The following is a 19,858-nucleotide window of genomic DNA, read 5'->3' on the forward strand; positions in this document are numbered from 1 at the left end:
CCTTATCGGAAGACCGCGAGACATGTCTTCTTGCCACCTAGAGCCACAGCTTCGGAGATGTCCTAGAAGTTCTAGAGAAGTCCTACGTCAAGGGCCGGGGCCTGTGGCTCAGCGGTAGAGCGCTTGCCTCCCACATGTGGCCCTGAGTTCGGTGCCCAGCACCACATAAAAATAAGAAAACGAAGTAAAGGTTTTGTCCATCTACAACTAAAAAATTAAAAGTCCTCCATCATCACTGACCTAAAGGTACAACCCCCCCTTCCCAGATGTCTGCTCTGGGGACCGCTGTTGGCGGGCGCGCCTCAGCGGGGGTGGCGGGGTGCACAGGTGCGAGCGAGCTCAGGCCAGTCCTGCCGTTTTGGAAACCTCAATAACTTGGTTTGTTCAAGAGAGAGAAAGCCCCCCGCTGGGCTCTCTAGTCAGCATCCCGAATAAGCAAGCCACTTTCCGCCTGCGTTTCCTACAGCTTCGTGGAGACCTGGTGCTGGGCAAGAAGGTGCGCAGAGAAGCCCCAGCTGGCATCCCGGCCAGAGAGCACTAATGGGGCTCACACTGGGCAGCTACATCTCTGCCTTCCTGCCCTCTGCCAGGACCTGGGGGCCAAGGCCCAGGTCAAGGAACAGACGGGATTTCTTTTGACTTCTTTCCAAATTCATGTCAGTCAGGGCCAGGGCCTGGAGCAGGTCCCCGTCACAGGTGGCACACTGAATGGCAGTGACAGGGCAGGATTGAGATCTCGCCGCCCCTTGGCCCTGCTCAACACCCTGCCCACAGCGGCACAGCTGTCAGCTGCAGCCTCCTGAACCACCAGCCCCGCCACCACGCAGCCTTGGCCCCAGCTGTACCCCACCCTGCTCTGCAGCTGGTGACCTTCCTGAGGCACAGGGCTGGCCCTGCTGGCTTTCTGAAGGCCCCCCATTCCTGCCCCAGCGTACCTGGGAGCAGGTCTTCCTCGCAGACCTCTGCCATTCACACCCCTCCTGCGCCCACCCCAGGAGTTTCTGGGATGAGCCAGACTGCCTGGGCCAAGACTTGAGGGAAGAACTAGGTCACTGCTTCCCCTTGACTGGCCAGGGCCGGGAAGATTTGTGACACCCTGGAGCGGCAGGCGTGGTGGGAAGGATCGGGCTGTGAGAGGCGGAAACAAATCATCTTCTTTATTGGCAATCTTCTCAGGCCTATTCCTGCACTCCCCTTCCCTCTGCCACCCCTCCTGGCCCCAACAGTGTCAGGCAGTTCTGATTAAAGTAATAGATGACCCCACCCCACTCCCCAGTGCATTGTGTGGGAAGACACTGGCCTGGCCTCCTCTGGGTCCCAGCAGAACAGCCTGTCCCCGGGAGGAGCCTGCGCCTCTGATGGGACTGGCTGTCAGGAGTGGCCAAGCGCCACACTGGCCTCTTCTCTCTCAGTCTCGCTTCACATTCACCCATGTCCCCATGGTTATCTGAGGGACCTGGGCGAGGCTAGAGGGGCTGTCAGGTCTGCTCTGAACAGGGACAGCAGGGGTTATAAACTTCAGACTGGAGACGGGGACACTGGTCGTCTCCGTGTTGTTAAGTAGCTAACAGGGCCAGTTCTAAATGATCCATAGAGCAGGTACAGAAGCCAGAGGGTTGCAGAAAGATCTAGAAGTCTCATCTTTTCAGAGTGCCAGGAACGCTCTCTGTTGATGGCTCAGTTCTTCCTGAACTCTGCTGTGTGCAGGTGGCTCTGCTGTGCCACCTCCAAGGCATTCAGGTGGCAGAGGACAGGCTGGTGAGCTGGTCTGCAGTGCCTCTGTATGAGGCAGCCCGGTCTTGGGCAGTGATAGAGGCCTGATTGCTCTAGTCAGGCAGGGTCACAGGTCTTCCTACTTCTGCGGCAAATCTTCTGTCCACTAGCTGGGCCACCAGGCCAGGAGGACAGAACCACAAGTCATTTGCCGCCAGCCTCGGTGCCAGCAGCTCAGGACTCAGTAGTCCCAGAGTTGCCCCCTGGTGCCATTTCTTCCCTAGTGTGACAGCTGGCCACTTCCCGCCTGCCGTAGGTGCTGGCTCCACGTCTGCACCCGGCATTCCTGCCTTTTTGCCCCAAGCCTGGGAGGACGCTTCCTTCCAAATGCTCTGTCCCTTCTGCCCTGCACTTGCCGTCGGCTCCCTAGGCGCACCCTTTAAACCAGAGAGGGCAAAGGAACAGGTGTGCTGCCAGCCTGCTACCTGCCAGGAAGGGGACAGGGCCACCCTGCTGATACCCTAGCATAGCACTGCTCTGAATCATAACCAGACACCCCCACACTGGGCAGAGGGGACAGGGTGTAGAGAGGGGCAGGTGGGGCATTCATAAGCTCTAGTAGCCATGTTGACCTGCTCCACAATGTGGCTTTGGGTCGCATGAATCTGAATTTAAAGGTTCTTTCTTGTGGGTTCTTTCTAGCCCCCCCACAGGTCCCCAGGCTACAGAGTCCCAGGTAGGGGACTGTCCCGTGCCGTGGCTCACTCCCATCTTGTCTTCCAGCTTTCGCCATCATGATTGTGCTGGCCTTGGTCCGCATCGGAAAGGGCCACGGAGAGGGGCACCCGCCCCTGGCCGACCCCTCAGGGCTCCGGAACCTGTTGGGGGTGTGCGTCTACTCCTTCATGTGCCAGCACTCCCTGCCGTCCCTCGTCACCCCCGTCTCCTCCAAGCGCTACCTCACACGACTGGTGTTCCTGGACTACGTGCTGATCCTGGCCTTCTATGGCCTCCTCTCCTTCACCGCCATCTTCTGCTTCCGTGGCGACAGCCTCATGGACATGTACACCCTCAACTTTGCGCGCTGCGACGTCGTGGGTCTGGCGGCCGTGCGCCTCTTCCTGGGCCTCTTCCCCGTCTTCACCATCAGCACCAACTTCCCCATCATCGCCGTGACTCTGCGCAACAACTGGAAGACGCTCTTCCACCGCGAGGGCGGCACGTACCCCTGGGTGGTAGACCGCGTGGTCTTCCCCACCATCACCCTGGTGCCACCCGTGCTGGTGGCCTTCTGCACACATGACCTGGAGTCCCTGGTGGGCATCACGGGGGCCTATGCAGGCACTGGCATCCAGTTCGTCATCCCTGCCTTCCTGGTGTACCACTGCCGCAAGGACACCCAGGTGACTTTCGGCTACGGGACCGTCAACAAGCACAGGTCCCCGTTCCACCACACCTTCTGGGTGGGCTTCGTGTTGCTCTGGGCCTTCTCCTGCTTCTTCTTCGTCACAGCCAACATTGTTCTCAGTGAGACCAAGCTCTGATGGCAGGGTGTGCCTGGTGACAAGACGGCCAGGGACCCCACCACGGCCTTGCCGCTGCAGAGCAAGATTTTTGTTGCCACCCAGGGCTTCATGGGCAGGAAGACAGGGGCGCTCAGAGGGGACCTCTGCATCTCCAACTGGGGGTCTCCTCCCGACCCAGGGCCCTATCTAGTCTGTGCTGGCCTGGTCCCCTGGAGCAGCTCCCTGCCGTGCCCTCCTGCCTAGGGCAGCACGCAGCTGCTCTCAGGTTTCAGGATGGTCCCAGTCACACTGCTGCCCCCTCCAGCTGTTGGAGGCAGGCTCCTCCCTCCATGTAGTAGCACATGCAGTGCTGGCACTGCTGCTATTTATACCAGACTCCGTGTCCCCTCCTCCACCCTCCCCAGCCCCTTCCTGCGTCCTTGCCTGTCTACCAGCAGCTGCTGTCCCTTCAGAGACAAGTCCCAGGCCCTGGTCCTCTAACCTGGCCTGCCTATGGCAGGCAGCACCCAACTCTCTGCCAGGCCTGAGAGTCGCTAAGTGCCGCTCCTAGTGACAAGAATGGGAAGTGCTAACTGGCACCAGGGTCCCCGAGCCAGAGCTGTGAGGGCCCTTGCTGTGGCCACCATCTCTGGGGCACTGCGCCAATGGCACATCCCTTCCCAGGGCACCTCGGCAGCCTAGAAGCTGGGTTTAAAGTCTTTCGCTTGTGCTTCCTGGTAGGGGCTCTTTGGCCCCTGACTACCCCCTGGAGCCCTCTGGGCCTCCTGCAGTATAGGGGGCTGCTGGAGGGTGCTGCCCACCACCACCCCCAAGGGCTTACCGCCCTGGGCATGAGGCGCGGAGAGGACTTCGTGGTTCCCACAGCGGACGGCCAGGCCAGCAGGCAGCAGCTGCCTTGCTCCAGTCCACACAAGGGTGCTCCCTCCAGAGTCTGGCCACGGGTGTTCAGCGTGGCGCTCCTCCTGCCCCTGAGTTCCGTGGGGTAGGAAGAGATACCTGCCCGTTCTTGTGGAAGGAGGCCAGGCTCCCAGCCACCTCTACCTAATCACGCCTGCACCTGCTGGGCAGGCCACCTTGGAAACAGATGACTCTGTTGAACTCTGCATTTTCAATGTGCCTTCTGCTTCAGGCCCTGGGGATCCTTCCTGACCCTGGCTTGTCCCCAGCCCTGGGCCTGGTCCCATTGTCCTAGAGCGCAGAGCAGCCTGCCAGGGAGCTGCCTCTCTGGGGAATGGGGAACTCAGGCCCCTACCCCGCCCTCTTGATCTCAGTGCCTTGCTTAGCCCTTGTGAAGGAACCTTCACCACCTCCTCCTCTGTGTGTGTGTCGCTCTCTGACGTTTGACGGTACACTCTGGGGCCCAGGGAATGTGGGTCTGCAGGCAGCACCGCTCTGCTTCTGGCCCTGGCACCCCTGCCCCTGAGAACCCCTGAGTCATAAATTGGCCTCACTCTGCTTTCTCGCCACTGTCACATGTGGGCAGTTCTTGCACCTGCCCCCATAAGCCATCATCTTCCATCCATGTGAAAAACATCTGCTCCTCCCCACCTGCTATGGTGGTATCTTCCCAGGAGACCCTGCCCTGAGGCGGGCCAAGCCAGCTGGCGCCAGGGTGGTAAGGCCACGTATAAGGAAGAGCTGCCCATGCCCTGTGCTAGGCCCTCCCTGAAGCTGCCTGCTGTTTGCTGAGAACTCAATTAAAACATCTGTACTTACCTTCTCCAATTACACTCCCTCTTGCTTAAGGACAAAGCAAATTAAATCATCCTGCTGCCCCCGGGCTCCAAACCAAATTTTGGAAGCAAATTTATTAGCATCATAAAGCCCAGGTTGATTTATGTGACAATCTGGAGCCACACACAGCAGTGGAGTCTGGTGGCTGCATTCCCCTCCTCCTCTGAGCCCCAGCTGCCCCAGCCCTGGAGGGAATTGACCTGAAGTGACTGGGAGTCACAGATGCCGCGCAGGGACCCTCCCCACTAACTGGTTGCTCTGCACCTTCATCTCCACCTGCCACTTGCCTTGGGAGAAGTCAGATGAGGTCACCTTTCTCTCCACTTATGGCTGGGTGGATTCAGGACAAGGGATGAAAGACCCTAGCAGCTAGACATCCCGAAGTGATGCTGCTCACCACGTGCATCAAGCACAATTGTGAGTTTTTATATCAATGTTTGAAGCAAGTTGGGTCATAGTTTCCGTTTGCAGAGGGGCTCTAGGGGTCATTGGTGAGGAGAACAGGGATGCCAGCTGGATGTCAGCCTGGCACAAGATACAAGTGTCGTTGTGGCAGTTTTAAACACAGCAGCCTCTACCTGTCTCATCCACCCAGAGCAGCCCCAAGGGCAAGTCAGGTCAAGGTGGGAGAAGACAATCTTTGCTTGTTCCCTGCCAAGGCGCCAGGCCCACCTGAGCACTGGCGCCTGCTGCCAGCCCTCTGGCTGTTCCTCACCTGAGGCCAGAGAGGCGGCTGTGGGCTTGTAGATGGGGCAGATGGCAGGTGACAGGCTGAGGCACTGCTGAGTTGTGGAAGGTAGCAGTGGGCCCCAGTCCAGGCCCCAGGCCACACATCTGTGCTCACCACATGGGGCCAGGAGCAGCCCTGGCAACAGGCTGACACCAGAGTGGTGAGGAGCAACCAGGCAGCCAGCAGAGGGGAAGTGGCAGCTGTGCCAGGCCCCGGGGAGTAGAAAGCTGAGATTTCAGCCCGCTCAGGGGTCAGAGGCCCTAGCAAGGCTGACTCATGCCAAGGGCCACTGAAAATCTGGCCCTTAGACCAAGATCCAGAGCTACAGGAGAACCCTGCCACCCCTCTTCCCTGGGGGCTGGGGCTGGCAGTGTCAACCTCATACTGGAGAAAGGGAGAAGTGACCTGTATAGAGGGCCTGCCATGTGTCTGTCACAGTGCTAAGTACTTCTTCGAGCCTCCTCTGCCAAGTGGGGTAACTACCTATATGACTGATGGGTCGTGGAAAATTAAGGACTGAGCCCAGAACCTGCCACAGAAGTGCTCAATAAAGCTGCTGTTTACTGATGCCCAGTTACCTCCCTTGTCACTCACCAGCCGTAACTGCACTCACAGCCCAAGACCTGGGACTCAAATTTAAGACTTCAGGTATCTAATTGGTTTCATAGCCTTCTAAAGAGATGGTGGCGTGTGATGGCCGTTGCCTGCAGTACACAGTCAGGAAACGATTCTTCAGGGTCTGGAGGACTTGAGGGGAGGAAAGGATTGGCTCTGGTTCCCCAGTCCTCTGGGAGACCTGCACACCTCCCCTTTCCAAGAGCCAGGCTGGCAAGGCTGGAGGGGCCTGGTCTGGGATATCATGCCCACCCTTTTGTGAACTTTGTCCCCCACCCTGGGGGTAGATGTGAGCACTGGGCTAAAGACAAGGGAAATACAGCCAGGACAACTGCAGGAGGAAAGCAGGTCAGACAGAATTCCCTGTGACTGTGGCTGGGCCTCTCTCTTCCTGGGTCCCACCAAACAGAAAAGCAGCTTTGGTGTGTGGCTCATGGGGCCCTGGTTTAGGATGCTTTCCCATCCAAGGCCTTGCTTCCTCCCTTTCCCACCCCCAGCCTTTCTGCCTCCACTTGGAGAGGAAGGACACCAGCCCTGAACCACATCCCCTTCCCAGGGACTGTGTCCCCCACTCATGTTCCTAGATGGCAGCCAGTGCTGGCCCGGCGAGCAGGAGCGGCCCCTCCTCCCAGCCAACAGCAGGCTCGGCTCCACAGTTGGCTCTTAATTATCTTTCCAGTCCTTGATTATTAATGATCTTGGGCAATGAGCAGAGCAGCCCGGCCTCGCCCTGTCCCTGGCCCCACTGCCACAGTCTCCCCCAGGGCTGCACCAAATCCTGACTCAGGGAGAATGTAGGGTCCCACTCAGGGATTGGTAGCCTACTGTTAACCCTCTCACTACCGCGGCTGTGGCCAAGGTCAAGCTCCTTCCAGAGCACTCACCTAGACTCACACCCCCTACCTGTCTGATTCTGGCTCCAGCCCAAGACCATCCATAGGGCAGAAAAGGTGAACTTGGCCGTAATGTAGGAGGGCCACCTATTCTTGGGGTGGTCAGACTCTAGCCACAAATGGAGATGTATCCCACCCTACTGTATCTCAACTGCTCCCACCTCTAAAACCAAACCAAAAGGTCAATTCTCATGGCCTCTACCCAGGCCTCTCTTTGGAGACTGAAGAGGGAACCCTGCTTCCTTGGCACCAGCTGGGACATCACGCCAAACCTTTTGAGAACTTTGTCCCCCACCCTACCTGGCTCCCCAGGAAGGGCACTGGGCAGAGAGAAAGGGAGCCAGGCAAGTCTGTGCCTCTTTTCATGTGGACAAATCTGCTTGGCCTCCACCCAACCTGTTAAGGACAATCAGGAAAGGGTTTGACAGAATTGATAGTGCCTACCATGTTTGTGGAACAAATGGAAGGAGGATTCCTTGCTCGCTTCAGTCATTGAGGTAAATGTAGTTGCAGATGTGAAAACACCAAAGACTATAACAAGAGCCATCTTTTCACATGGCCCAGGGCAAATGGTGTGACAGAGAAAGGAGGTCAGCTGAGAACCCCAGGGGGAGGATGAGCGGATGGAACAGTGGGCAAATTCTCCCACCTGAGAAGTCCTGGCACCTGGAAGACTGAGCCTCACCTGGCCCTGGATGCCAGCCAGGCCAGGCTTCAGAGCCCACAGAGCCCATGTAGCCAGCCAAGGGCCAGGCAAGCCTGGCAGGCTCCCAACAGACCTTCCGCTGTCTTCCCACCCTGACACTGTCAGGCTCCCAGGTGGTCCCTGTCTTGGCGAGACACCTGCAGTCCCTGGTCTGGGCCTCCCTTCTCAAGGAGACTGAAGACTGAATTCCATTCATCACCACCAGCGCCCCCATGCTGATCACATCTGGCACCAGGGTAGATTGAGTTGGCACTGAATACCAAGTGGCTTCTATGACCTGGAGCCCATCCCTCAGCCTCACCTTCTCCCCACATCCTCCCCAGACACCCCTAAGACTCCCCCAGGGTAAGCCACCCACTTGCTCCCAGAAGATGCCCTGTCAAGACTGAATATCTGGATATTCCCATGATGCTCCTGTTGCCGACAGGTTGTGATGCCCCTTTCAGGATGCAGAATGAGCAGCCAGGCGCAGTGAGTTGTAAGAGGTTGGTTTAATGTCTCCGTACTTAGAAACTCCAGTCAGGTGGAGCAAGGAGCAGGATGGTCCTGCCCCACCCCCAGGTCTAGCCTCCGTGCTCTCACGCCAAGGCCACAGCAGCCACGACCAGGGCCAGACTAACACCAGGGCAGAGACACCCTCAATGGCCCTGCTCCCTGTGACACATGCTGGATGGATGGGGCTTTGCGTGATGAGGACACAGCCAAAGCCTGCCGAGGTCACTGAGCTGGCCATGGAAGAATCATCTGCCACTGGGGCCCCTGGCCAGCATATGGTTGCAGAAGCCAGGAAAGCCCAAGGCTGCCTGTCCCTATCCCTGACAGTGCCAGGCAGAGAATCCAGCCCAACAGGAACCAGAACTACCGCACCTCACACCTCTGACTCCAGGCTTGAGATCCGCCTCCAGGTGCAGGGTCTTCGGGAGCCTTTGGTCCCACAGCCTCCCCTGCTGACCTCTTCCAGCACCCCACTGTCCCTGTAACCCGTGCTCAGTCCCAAGGTCCTGCCCCTGTGCACTGGAGGCCCCCAGGACCCAGGAAGCCAAGGGCCATGACTGGCGCAGGGTGGAAAATGAGGGCAGACAGCCCCCCAGCAAAATGGCAGGTGGGCATGGGCGTGCAGGCAGACGTGCTGTCTGGGCTGCCAGGCGAGGACCCCTGCTGGCACGCCCTGCCTGCAGGCCTCCGGGTAGGAGGGCAGCCGCATCGACTGTGCCTGCGCCAAGTGCCTGCAGGCCGGCCAGCTGTTGGGGCAGGAGCAAGTGTGGCCTGCGTACCTGGCAGGCAGCAAGCCAGGCCGAGTGAAGGCCTCGGCCACCGAGCTGGGCAGAGAAGCGTGGCGCGGGCGTGGGTTCCGGGCCCAGGCCGCACGCAGCAGGGCTTCCCGCTGGGCCAGATGCTCTGGCCCCAGCAGCGGCAGGTCGTCCGGCTCCGGGGGCTCCGGGAAGAGAGGGAGGAAGGGGCGTCCGGACCGGTCGGCTCGGGGGAAGGAGCTGTAGTGACAGTGCGCAGGGGACAGGGGGCGCTCTGAGAGCGCGCACCGCTCGGAAGCCGAGAGGTGCCGCCCGTGGGGCCCGGCGCAGAGCCGCCACCGCGCCTCCCAGGCAGGCGGGTTCGAGGCCCGGGAGACGCCGAGCAGAGGCGGCCGGGGCGTCGGCGGCCGGCCGGAGGGCTGCGGGGCCCTGCGGACCAGCGCGGCACGGCCCCCGCCCGGCGGCCCCCAGCCCCTGGGGTTGGGCTCGGGGGGCGGGCCGGGGGCCTGCGGTCGCGGGCCGGGCCCGGGGCAGGCGGGCGGGGGCGCGTGGCGGCTGCTGCCCCAGCTCTCGATGGTGCGCGTGGCGCGGTCCAGGGAGCTGCTCACGCCCGCCGTGGTCACCATGTCGCGCGCCGCCTGCAGCATCTTGAGCACACTGGCCTGGGCCGAGCCGGCCGTGAGGTCTGGGCTGGGCGGCCGTGCGGGGCTGGCCAGGCTCTGCACCCCACTGAAGCAGCTGTAGATGCCCTGGATAGGAGGAAAGGCAGGCTGTGAACGGCGCCCTCCCCTCCGTGAAGAGCCTCCACTGTCCTTGCCCTGCCCCAAGCATGATGGCCTTCAAGTCCCCGGAAGCAACCGTTTGTTAGGCGTCCCCTATGTGCCAGGCTCTGTGCTGCTTTTCAGATGAATTTGACGTCTGAACCTCCAGAAGCCAATTCTAATCAATCACACTATCTCGTAAATGGCGCTGGAGGGTTCCAACCCCAGTGGTGCTGGCAAGCCAGCCACCTCCCAGGACCTTGGTTTGCACATCTGTAAATGGGGCCATGGCCAGCTCTGACTTAACTGGTTAGTTAGTACCCCAGGCACCTACCCTGCTGAAAGCCAGCAGAAAGTCCAGCTGGGATGTGTTGGGCACTGAGTGACGCAGCTTCCAGTAGACCAGGTGCTCCCAGGCGAAGACCAGGAGGGCCAGCCCCATGGCCACCAGCAGCATGTAGAAGACCCCAGCCATATTGTCAATGTCCAGCTTGCTGCTCATCACTTCATTCTTCTCATTGTGGCAGATCCCCGAGAGCCATACTGTCTCCAGTTTCTGGGTCTCTCCTAGGGAAGAGGGTGTACCTGACTCAGGAGCCAATCATAATGGACCCACTAACAACACTCAACCCGTGCCTGGATGGAGGAGGGGTCTGGGGACAGGGTACCACCCTTTATTTCTCAAGTGGGACCACTCAAGTGAGATGGGGGCAGTGTCAGCCAAAACAAAGGAAAGCAAAGCAGAAGCTGTGGGCCACCTGCTCACCCCCAGCAAAGACCACCCACGTGCCCAGGAAAGGCTTGTTGATTGGGTCAAGTTTAGCACCCCTTCATTTGTTGTTCACTCGTCATTGTACACTTTACCCTCTGCACACTGAGCATGGAGCTGGGCCCCTTGGAGACCACAAGCACCACATAATAACGAGAGCATTACTTAATCAGGATGGGGCTCCTCTCAATACTCCCTGGGGTTAGGGCGGGCACATGTGAACCCCTGTTCCCAGAGCTAGCCTAGCCCTGGTTCTGGACTACCCCAGGTAATCTCAAGATGGAAATGTGGAGGCCAAACTGCAAAGGAGGTGCTCATCTGGGAAAAATCATGGGAGGGGTCCTGGAGAAAGAGAAAGTTCAGCCACCCGCAACCCCCTGTGTGGCCCAAATGCCTTCCTTATCATCCCTGCCCTTTGGGGGACTCCCCAGTTCTGGTTCTTGCTCCTTCCTACAAGCCCATCCCTTCTCCAGGTCTTCATGCAGCGCTCCTAATACCTGCTCCCCTGCTGCCCCAACCTCACCCCCAGAGCCTCTTCCTTCCCATAGGCTGTGGGCACACAAAGTGGTAGTAGAGATACCCTGGGACCACCCCAGCCCCCAGCAATGGCAGCACCCACCATCCCCCAGGAACTGCAGGAGTGCCAGGTCTATGGCCCGCTTCCAGTGGGAGTCCTTCTGCATGGCGATACCGTAGCCAGTGGTAGCAAAGACTTTGCCAGATCCAATGGTGACCAGCTTGCAGCCTTCATCCTTGCCCGCCATGTAGTTGAGGACAGCGGCATCATAGATGAAGGCGTCCAACTTCCTGGGGATAAGCTGAGCCCTCAGGGCCAGGGACCATACAGGTGGGACAGGGCATTGACCTGGGGCCTGGCGGGGGTCTGAACACCTGAGATTGTTGGGTACCACCAGTGAGGACAGGTGGGCAGAGTCTTCTCTGTTGCCTTTGCAAGGACCACTCCCACCTTCCTCCTCAGAGAAGCCCGGGAACTGTGTCCCCAGAGGACATTCCCCTTCCCCTGCCCAACCTCTACATCTCTAAGACCCAGCGACAGACAATCACCACCATGTCAGGCCAAGGCTGAACTCTGCTCAGCAACACAGCTGTGTGTCTGGAACATGGTGGGCATCCATTTCCATTCCAGCTCTGCTCTGCCCCATACCCTTTCCCAGAAGCCCTGCGGGATAACCTAGCCCCACTGTTCCCACCTTGGGTCTCTCAGGAAGGGATGGAGCTAAGACTGGTCACTGGGGAGACATGTGGCTGGCGACAGAGGGTGAGTGCAGGGCTGGGGACCCATGGGGACCCACCCCATCTTGAGGCTGGTGAGCGCATCCTCCACTGATCGCTGGTTGAACTTGACCATGTGGGTGTGCATGTCCCGGTAGTTGCTGCGGATGTTCCGCTCTGTGCTGCCATTGGGCACTGTGCCAAAGCGGAAGGGCGGGTACTGATCCTGAGGCCTCTGAAACTGCAGGTGGAGGACAGCAGCCATCTCTACCACTTCATCCAACGTCCCAGGCACCAGAGCCCCAAATGCCAGCCCCAGAGCCCAGCTGCATAGCTGGACTTGCATAGTCAGAGCAGAAGGACCTGAGACACAGTCCAGGCTGCGTGTATATTTTACAAATGGAGAATCTGAGGCCCAAGATGGGGTGAGACTTACCCAAAGCCATTCAACCGCTGGACTTGAGTGGTCACTGCCCATTTCCACCCCCTCACTACCCCACATCGTCCTTCTCTGGCCTCCAGTTCAAATTCCCCACACTCTGATCATCCTATATTCGCCCTCCCAAGGCCTGTCCCCACCACCACCTCCCCTGGCCGTGGCCCCAGAACCTTTTTGTCACTGAGGCCTGACACAGTGTCGATGTACTGCTCCTGGATCATGAAGGCGGCCAGGTTTGCAGTGTAGCTGGCGAGGAAGATGACGGCGAAGAAGGCCCACACCAGGACCATGATCTTGCTGGTGGTGCCCCGGGGGTTCTCGATGGGCACCGAGTTGTTGAACACCAGGGCCCACAGCAGCCACACAGACTTGCCGATGGTGAAGGATGGGCCCCCGGGCTCTGGGGAGGAGGGTGGATGCTGAGACTCTTCTTGCCCACCACCAAAGGGCTTCTGTCTCAGCCCCAGCCTGGACCCCATCACTGCCCACCCCCTGCCCCCAGGCCCAGGCAACAGACAGCTTACTTTTGCCCTTGGTGAGGTTCTGGTTATAGCTGACGGGGCTGAAGTACTCGAACATGAAGACAGTGATGGCCACCACGGTGAGACACATGACAAACATCATCACCCACACTGCGGGGCTGTAGGGCTCTGGAGACAGAGGGAGATGACTCAGACCTCAGAACTGCCTCCCTCAGCCCCCACCTAGTGGAGATTGGTGGGTCCATCTGGTCAAAGCAGGGGCCCACCATCCCTGTGGATGGAGCCAAGGTGACCTCTAACCCTCTGAGCAGCAGAGTCGCAGGAGAGACCCCCAAGGGAGGTCAGTCTCTCCCTTCCCTCTGTCCCTACAAGCACACATCGCCCACCCTCAGGAGCCTTCCTTTGGCCTCACGTCCCCTGCAGGAATGACCTGGCCTTTCTACCTGGAATCAAAGTCTCCAAGGCCAATTCCCAATCCTCATTCTACTGACATGGAAACCAAGGCTCAGGGCACTGGAGGGAAGGACCCAGGTCTACGCCTCCTTGAAAAGCAATCGTTACCACCAAGAGGTCCTGCTCTTTTGCCATGAAGACACCTCTAGGAAGTCAGATTTTTTCTCCCTGTGGCTAAGGAACCCACTCAGAGGGGTTCAGTGACTTGCCTAAGACCACCCAGCAGGAAGGACAGAGCTGGGACTTCACTCCTGCTTAGGAGTGAGCTGGGACCTCACTCCTGCTCCTTGGGACAGCTCTCAGCCCCTCCTCAGCATCCTGCCTGTCCTCACAGTTCTCTGTGCCACTTAGCACTGCCAGTCCCATCTGACTCCTAACTGGACACTCAGGAAGGCAAGAACCAGGCTGTATCCTGGGCACCTAGTGGGACCTGGCACAAAGGGGTGCCTCCCAGTGAGAAGTTAGCATCTCTTCCCACTCCCCCGAGGCCATGGTTCCCTGTCCCTCACAGTGGCACATCATCTACCCCTTCTCCCTACCCCCACCCTCAGCGTTGATGTCCCTTCCAGCTGCCCAAATGTCTCATCTCACCCATGACACTCACCCCATGGGCCCTTCCGCCCCAGAGCCACCCCTGCCCGCCCGAGCCTCACCCAGGAAGGCCGAGGGGGAGACGGTGCCATTGCTGCGAGCCACCATCACACTGATGCCCGTCTCCACGAAGGGCACAGAGAAGTCCACGATCTCCGAGCGCTCCTCATTGATGGTGAGGGAGCCGATGGCCATGTCTGCTCGCTTGTAGTACACCTGGGGCCACGAGGGGACTGAAGAAGGGGCTCCCGAGAGCTGGAGCATGCTCCCCAGTCCCCGCCTGGTACCCCTTAGGGCCCCCACCAGTGGACTCCTGTGTTCCCACCTGGGGTCCCCAGGGCTCAACCTTCAGTGATGGCCACACACATTATTGTGACAACCGGAGGTGGCTGAGAGCTGCACGGAGCCTGGCCGTATGTAGGTGGGTGGGCCCAGGGTGGGGCTGGGGCCAGCCTACCTCCCCAATCATGCCGTTCCACACTCCGCGCACCCTCTTGCCGTGCTTGCCATTGGTCACCAGGTACAGGTCGTAGGAGAACTTGACCACCTTGGCTAGCTTCTTGAGGATATCGATGCAGAAGCCCTTGCAGCAGAGCTTGGTGTATGGGTCTGCGTCACCGCTGCTGCAGCCGCCACCGCAAGAAACCACCAGGAGTCAGCACCCCACCTGGGCTGCAGACCCTCCCCACACCCAGGCATAAGGCATGCAACCGCTGACCCTCCAGTGTTGGCCCCCAGCTCACACCAGACCTGAAGGTGTGGTTGCTTTGCCTGCGGCAGGGCACAGTGTTGGGTACACATCCCCCGGTGCCAGGGTCAGGGCTCTCCACAATGACAAAGGGCCGCTCTTCCAGGGTGGCCACTGTCAGGTGCCGGCTGTCCACCACAGGCTGCAGGGAGGCACTATAGCGAGGCCATACGGGGTACTTCATGTAGAGGACTCCATGATCCCAGCGCCCCACCTGCGGAGGACCACCAGCCTCAGTCCAGGACCTTCAGCCCCCTACCCTCACCCTCTAGGTGCCCATCCGAGTGCAGCCTCCCAGGGCCAAGAATGCCCCTTTTCTAGGGGCATTTGGGGCAGACAGAGGCAGGGCTGGGGCAGAGGCATTTGGAGAACAGGAGACACAGAACCAGGGGCCAAGCATGGGCCAGAGGCTGGCTCCCCAGCCTCCCCCAGCCCTGGTCCCTGTGCTGCTGCCACCCAGGCACCCTCCTCAGGCCCTGTGCCCCTGCCTCACAATGCTCAGTCCCCTTCTCCTCCTCAGCTGACACTCCAGGACTTTCACACATATCCTACCACCCCATCCTACTTCCTCAGTCATATCACTTTAAAACGCCCTTCTGCCTGTACCAGGCTAGACCCCTCCTGGTGGGCTTCTGCCCAACCCTCTGCGGCCCACCTCCCAGTCCTGTATTCCCTAGTTTCCTCCTTCGAAGGCAGAACTAGTCCTGCTCCTCCTGTCACTGCCATCCTGGTTTGCACATGGCTCTACTCAGCATGGACGACTCTGTATTCTATTTGTTTCCACATCTGTCTGGCGGGCACACACGTAGGTTAATCCCCTGGGGCGGGACTGTGTGATAAAATTGCTTGATACGCTTTGTAGTGGAGGGAAGCCAGCATGTCATGGAGCCCAGAGCAGGGTCTGGGGGACCTGGAAGGTTTCCTAGGGTAGGAGGTCCCAGCTGAGACCAGAAGGATGAGGGGCTATGGAAGGACAGAAGAGACTTTGCTCAGCTGTGGGCTTGACTGGGGCTGGGCTCTCAAGATGAGAAAAGACCAAGGGTCCCTGGGCTCACCCCCTTCTCACCATCTCCCAGAGGCGGTGCCGGTTCAGGGCAATCACAACCATGGTGGGCTGGACCAGGTACCCACCAGGGCTGAAGGAGAAGTCTCGGCCCTCCCAGGTGACATTCAGTAAGTGCCTGTAACAGGGGAGAGGTGTCAGGCTGTCCCCATCCCCCAAGCCTATGGCTCTGCCCAACCCATCCACCGTCCCATTCCTGTTTCACCACCCAATAGAAGACATTTAGACTTGTTGTGTGATTGTTTTGTGTGTGGTTTGGGGGGGTTGCTTGTTTGTTTTGGAGGGTTGTTTTCTTTAGTATTTGGGGTTGAACAAACCAAAGGGTGTTTTACTACTGAACTGCATCCCCAGTCCTTTTTTAATTTTTTTTTTTAATTTTGAAGTCAGGGTCTCGCTAGGTTGCCCAGGCTGACCTCAAACTTGCCAGCCTCCCCTGAGTCTTGTATGTGGGCCTCCCCAGCAGAGGAGATGGCAGACGTGTGCCACACTGCTCTGCTTGCTCTGAACTGTTCCATTTTCCTGTAACACCTCGCCACGCCCTGACACCTGCTGTTTTCTCAGATGAGGACCCAGAGAAGCCAGGTAACTTGGCCCTAGGGCACACAGTTATGGGAGATAGAACCAGTGGGCCCAAGCTCACTGCCACCCAGGTTCCCTGAAGTGCCCCACCCCTCACCCCCATGCCTGGGCAGGTGCCCACCTGTAGAAGGCTTCCCGGGCAGGGCTGACAGGTCCAGGGTGGCTGCGACAGTCCCCAGCAGGTGCGGGCAGGGCGCCGTGATGGCGCAAGTAGCTGTGGGCACCCAGGGCCAGGATGGCAACGCCGTCGCGGACCTTCTGGCGCAGGCTGAGGCGCCAGCTCTCGGTGACCACGCTGATGAGGCCCACAGGGAAGGCAGCAGGGGGCGCGTCGGTGCTGCCCAGTGCCAGGTTGGGCACCAGCCACACGTGGCCGGGCCCCACCAGGCCGGCCTGCGCCGCCTCGGCAAAGAGCACCTCTGCCTCCTCGCGCGAACAGTATGCCACCAGCACCGGCGCGTCGAGCTGGCGCAGCAGGCGCTGGGTGCGTGCGCGTGGCCCTCCGGGGCCCAGCTCCAGCGTGAGCACCTCGAGCAGCCGCCAGCTCAGGTAGCTGGCGTCGGCGACGGCGCGCACGCCCTCGAGGAAGAGCGCGTGGCCGGGGTGCAGGCTGGTGATGACAGCGAACGCGCTCCAGTCGTACTCCTCCAGCACCTTGAAGAGCACCTGGAGCTGCTGCTCCAGCGACACGCCCAGCTGCAGGAAGGCGGAGCCCGGCTCCTGGGGGGCGGGGGGCGGGGCCTGAGCCGGGGCGGGGCGGGCTGAGCCCCGCCTCGCGCCTCTTTCCCCACCCACTCTGGCCCCTCCAGCGCCTCCTGCGCACAGCGGCTCCCTCCCTCCCTCCCTCCCTCCTTCAAGCTCCAAGTGGCTCCTAACCCCTCTGTCCCCTGGGTCAACTGGGGAGCTTTGTGAAACACGCAGGCCTAGGGCCCCCACCTGACCACGCTGGACCACACACCGGCAGCATCAGCACCACCTGGGAGCTTGTTAGAAATGCAGATTCTCGGGCCGCACCCCACTCCGACTGGATCAGAATCTCTGGGGACGCCGCCTGGAATCTGTATGTTTAACAGGCTCTTCCGGTTTTTCTCGAGCCCGCTCTTGTGAGAAGCGCTGCCCCAGAACAACTGAATCCGAATCTCAAAGGTGCGACGCTGAGCATCTGTGGTTTTTTGCAAGCACTGCGAGGGCTGAGAACCACCATCCTGAGAGCTGCTGCCGCGGACCAGAGATAACTGGGACAGCACCGTCCTCCCGGGAGCCAAAACGTTCCTACTCCCCCTACCTCTGCCATCAGGAAAGCCCAAGGCCCTGGAGGCTGGCCGCCTGGGCTAGTGCAGCACCCTCCTAACAGGTAGTCTCTCTCTTGGGCACTGTAGGCCCTCGGAGATTTCAGCACACTGCCACAGTGCCAATATTTTTTAAAAAACAAACGGGAAACTACAGGCCAAGCAACCCAGTTTTTCCCCCAGACTTGCAATTAAAAGGGAGAGGGAGAGATGAAGGAGGAGCCTAGACGTTGAGATTTAGAAGCCATATCCACCAGTCCCCATGTGTGAACCCAATTTGGCTTCTGATTCAAGCAGACTGACTTAAAAATAAACATTTATGACATTTATGAGACAATGGGGAGGTGTGAACACTGGCTGGATATTTGGTGATGTTAAGGAACTTTTATTAATTTTTAGACATGATGATGTATGGCAGTTTTATTTTTTTAGAGCCATTATCTGCTAGAGATACAAACCAAAATGCTTATAGATGGAATCATAAGATGTCTGGGCGTTGCTTCACTTTAACCCAGAAGAGAGAGAGTGGTTGGGAGAGAGTCTGGGGTGGGTTGGCCAAGGTGGGTGAGAGGTAAATGGGGAGTCATTAGACTCATGCGTATACTCAGAATTCTCCATAATATAAAACGAACGCAAATCAGATCAGCCTCTTCCCTCAGCACCTTTGGAGGCCCAATACAGTGGGCCAAATGCCAGCCCCTGTGACCTGGACCCCTCTTCCTCCAGGCTTCTCTCGGCTCCTCCAAAGCTCCGAGCTTGACCTCTGCTCCTGCGACCAACTCCCTCTCAGCCTCCAGGTCTCAGTGTGGACATCACTCTTTAAGGGACCTTCCCTGGCCAATACTGTTCAAACAGGGACCTCCTGAGCATCCCTTCCCTTACAGTATCCCATGTTTTTTCTCCAGAACGCTGGCCCTAGTAGGGACTGCAGATGCATGTGTGCTTACATGTTCTCCCCAGGAAACTGCGAGGACAGCGCATTTGTGAGGGCAGCATTGGTTCTCCTTCCCCCATGCCTGGACAGTGACCTGTCCCTGGAATGCTATCTCCTGAGGGTAACTTCAATTGCCCAGTGGGGCACTTCCTCAGATCCCATCCCCGGTTGGTCCCTGCCCCCCACCCCCCCATCTGGAGCCAGACAGGGGAGGGCTGAGAGGCAGGCAGCCAACCAGACAGGGCAGCCACTGCCCACCCTCATCCAGACACAAATGGGACAGCAGCCCAGAAAGTTGATCCTCTGGAACGTGGAGTCTCCCGACTCCCTCAAGTCACCTCCTTGCCAACCCCATCCAGTCCCAGCCTCCAGGACTTTCCCCTTCCCACTCCAGATTCAGCCCTGGTCCCCAGTCCCATGCTGGAAGGGAGGAAGGCACAAGCGATCAGACAGCACCTTGGGGGTGAGGACCACAGTGGAGCCCCCGCTGATGCTGAGGATGGGCGCGTGAGTCTGGGAGGATACGAAGTCCAGGAGCTGGGCCACTGCCTCGGTGCCCACATTGTCCTCAAAGACGATGCCGTGGACCCGGGCAGCACCCAGGAGCCCACAGATCTGGGTGAGAAGGCTGCTGGGGTTGGTGCTGTTGACTCCCACGGTGAGCGGCTGTATCTCCAGAGGCAGGTCCAAGAAGTTCTGGGGGGTGAGGCGGATACGGGCCTGGGCCTGCGGCAAATCTGAGCTGCCAAACACCACGGCCACTGTCATAGCCTGCTGGCCCTGCCCCAAGCCGGACCCTGCCCAGGCACCAAGGAGCGAGGTGAGCAGCAGGGCTGGCCCCAGGGCCCCACCCATGTCCACCAGAGGGTCCTGTGGAGAGACCAGGACATGCACAGAGAGAGGCAGATGGACAGACAGACACGATGTGAGGGTCAGAGGGACGCATCCAAAAAAGGAAAGAGAAGAGGGGCACACCTCCCTCCATAAAGAGAGGTACAGACAGACAGACAAAGACAGACACAGAGAAAGAGACAGCAGTTAGCTGAGCATCCCCAGAGGGACAGGGCTGGGACAGGAGCCAGGACAGGAGCCAGGACAGGGGCTTGTCACCCTCTATCCTACCATTGAACAACACCCCTGGTAAGAAAGGAGTCCCTGCTACTCATGGTCATTTTGGAGTGGGACCAAGAGCCAAGCTGCAGAGAGTAATATGAGTCCCCAGAGGCCTCTGACGGAGCTCCCCCTTCCAGCTGCCCGGGGCTTGGCTCTGCCAGCTCCTTCGCCTCCACCACTTCCCTGACAACCTCTGATCAGGGACAGCCCAGGGGCGATGAGGGTGGGCCTGGCGTT

At 59.2% G+C, this 19,858-nt stretch overlaps 2 protein-coding genes across 5 annotated transcripts in view; one reads left to right on the forward strand and one right to left on the reverse strand.

Moving 5' to 3' along the window:
• The window catches only part of Tmem104 (transmembrane protein 104), a 52,575-nt gene extending 46,304 nt beyond the window's left edge, over positions 1-6,271 (forward strand). For all 4 annotated transcript variants that reach the window (XM_071602906.1, XM_027955695.2, XM_027955696.2 and 1 more), the window contains exon 10: positions 2,497-6,271. In XM_071602906.1, coding sequence (XP_071459007.1) covers positions 2,497-3,257 — 761 coding nt within the window. In that variant the 3' untranslated portion in view covers positions 3,258-6,271. The remainder of the gene's footprint in view (positions 1-2,496) is intronic.
• Positions 6,272-8,785: 2,514 nt separating this feature from the next.
• Grin2c (glutamate ionotropic receptor NMDA type subunit 2C) lies at positions 8,786-19,363 on the reverse strand. Its single transcript, XM_027955694.2, has 12 exons — positions 18,965-19,363; positions 16,407-17,005; positions 15,710-15,824; positions 14,646-14,857; positions 14,353-14,518; positions 13,958-14,111; positions 12,894-13,019; positions 12,540-12,769; positions 12,011-12,171; positions 11,317-11,504; positions 10,263-10,495; positions 8,786-9,916 (listed from the first exon to the last, which is right to left on the reverse strand). Exons 1-12 carry the CDS (start codon positions 19,361-19,363, stop codon positions 8,786-8,788), a joined length of 3,714 nt encoding a protein of 1,237 aa, XP_027811495.2.
• Positions 19,364-19,858: the final 495 nt, after the last annotated feature.

This window comes from Marmota flaviventris, chromosome 17 (assembly GCF_047511675.1).
Source record: "Marmota flaviventris isolate mMarFla1 chromosome 17, mMarFla1.hap1, whole genome shotgun sequence".
NCBI lineage: Eukaryota > Metazoa > Chordata > Mammalia > Rodentia > Sciuridae > Marmota > Marmota flaviventris.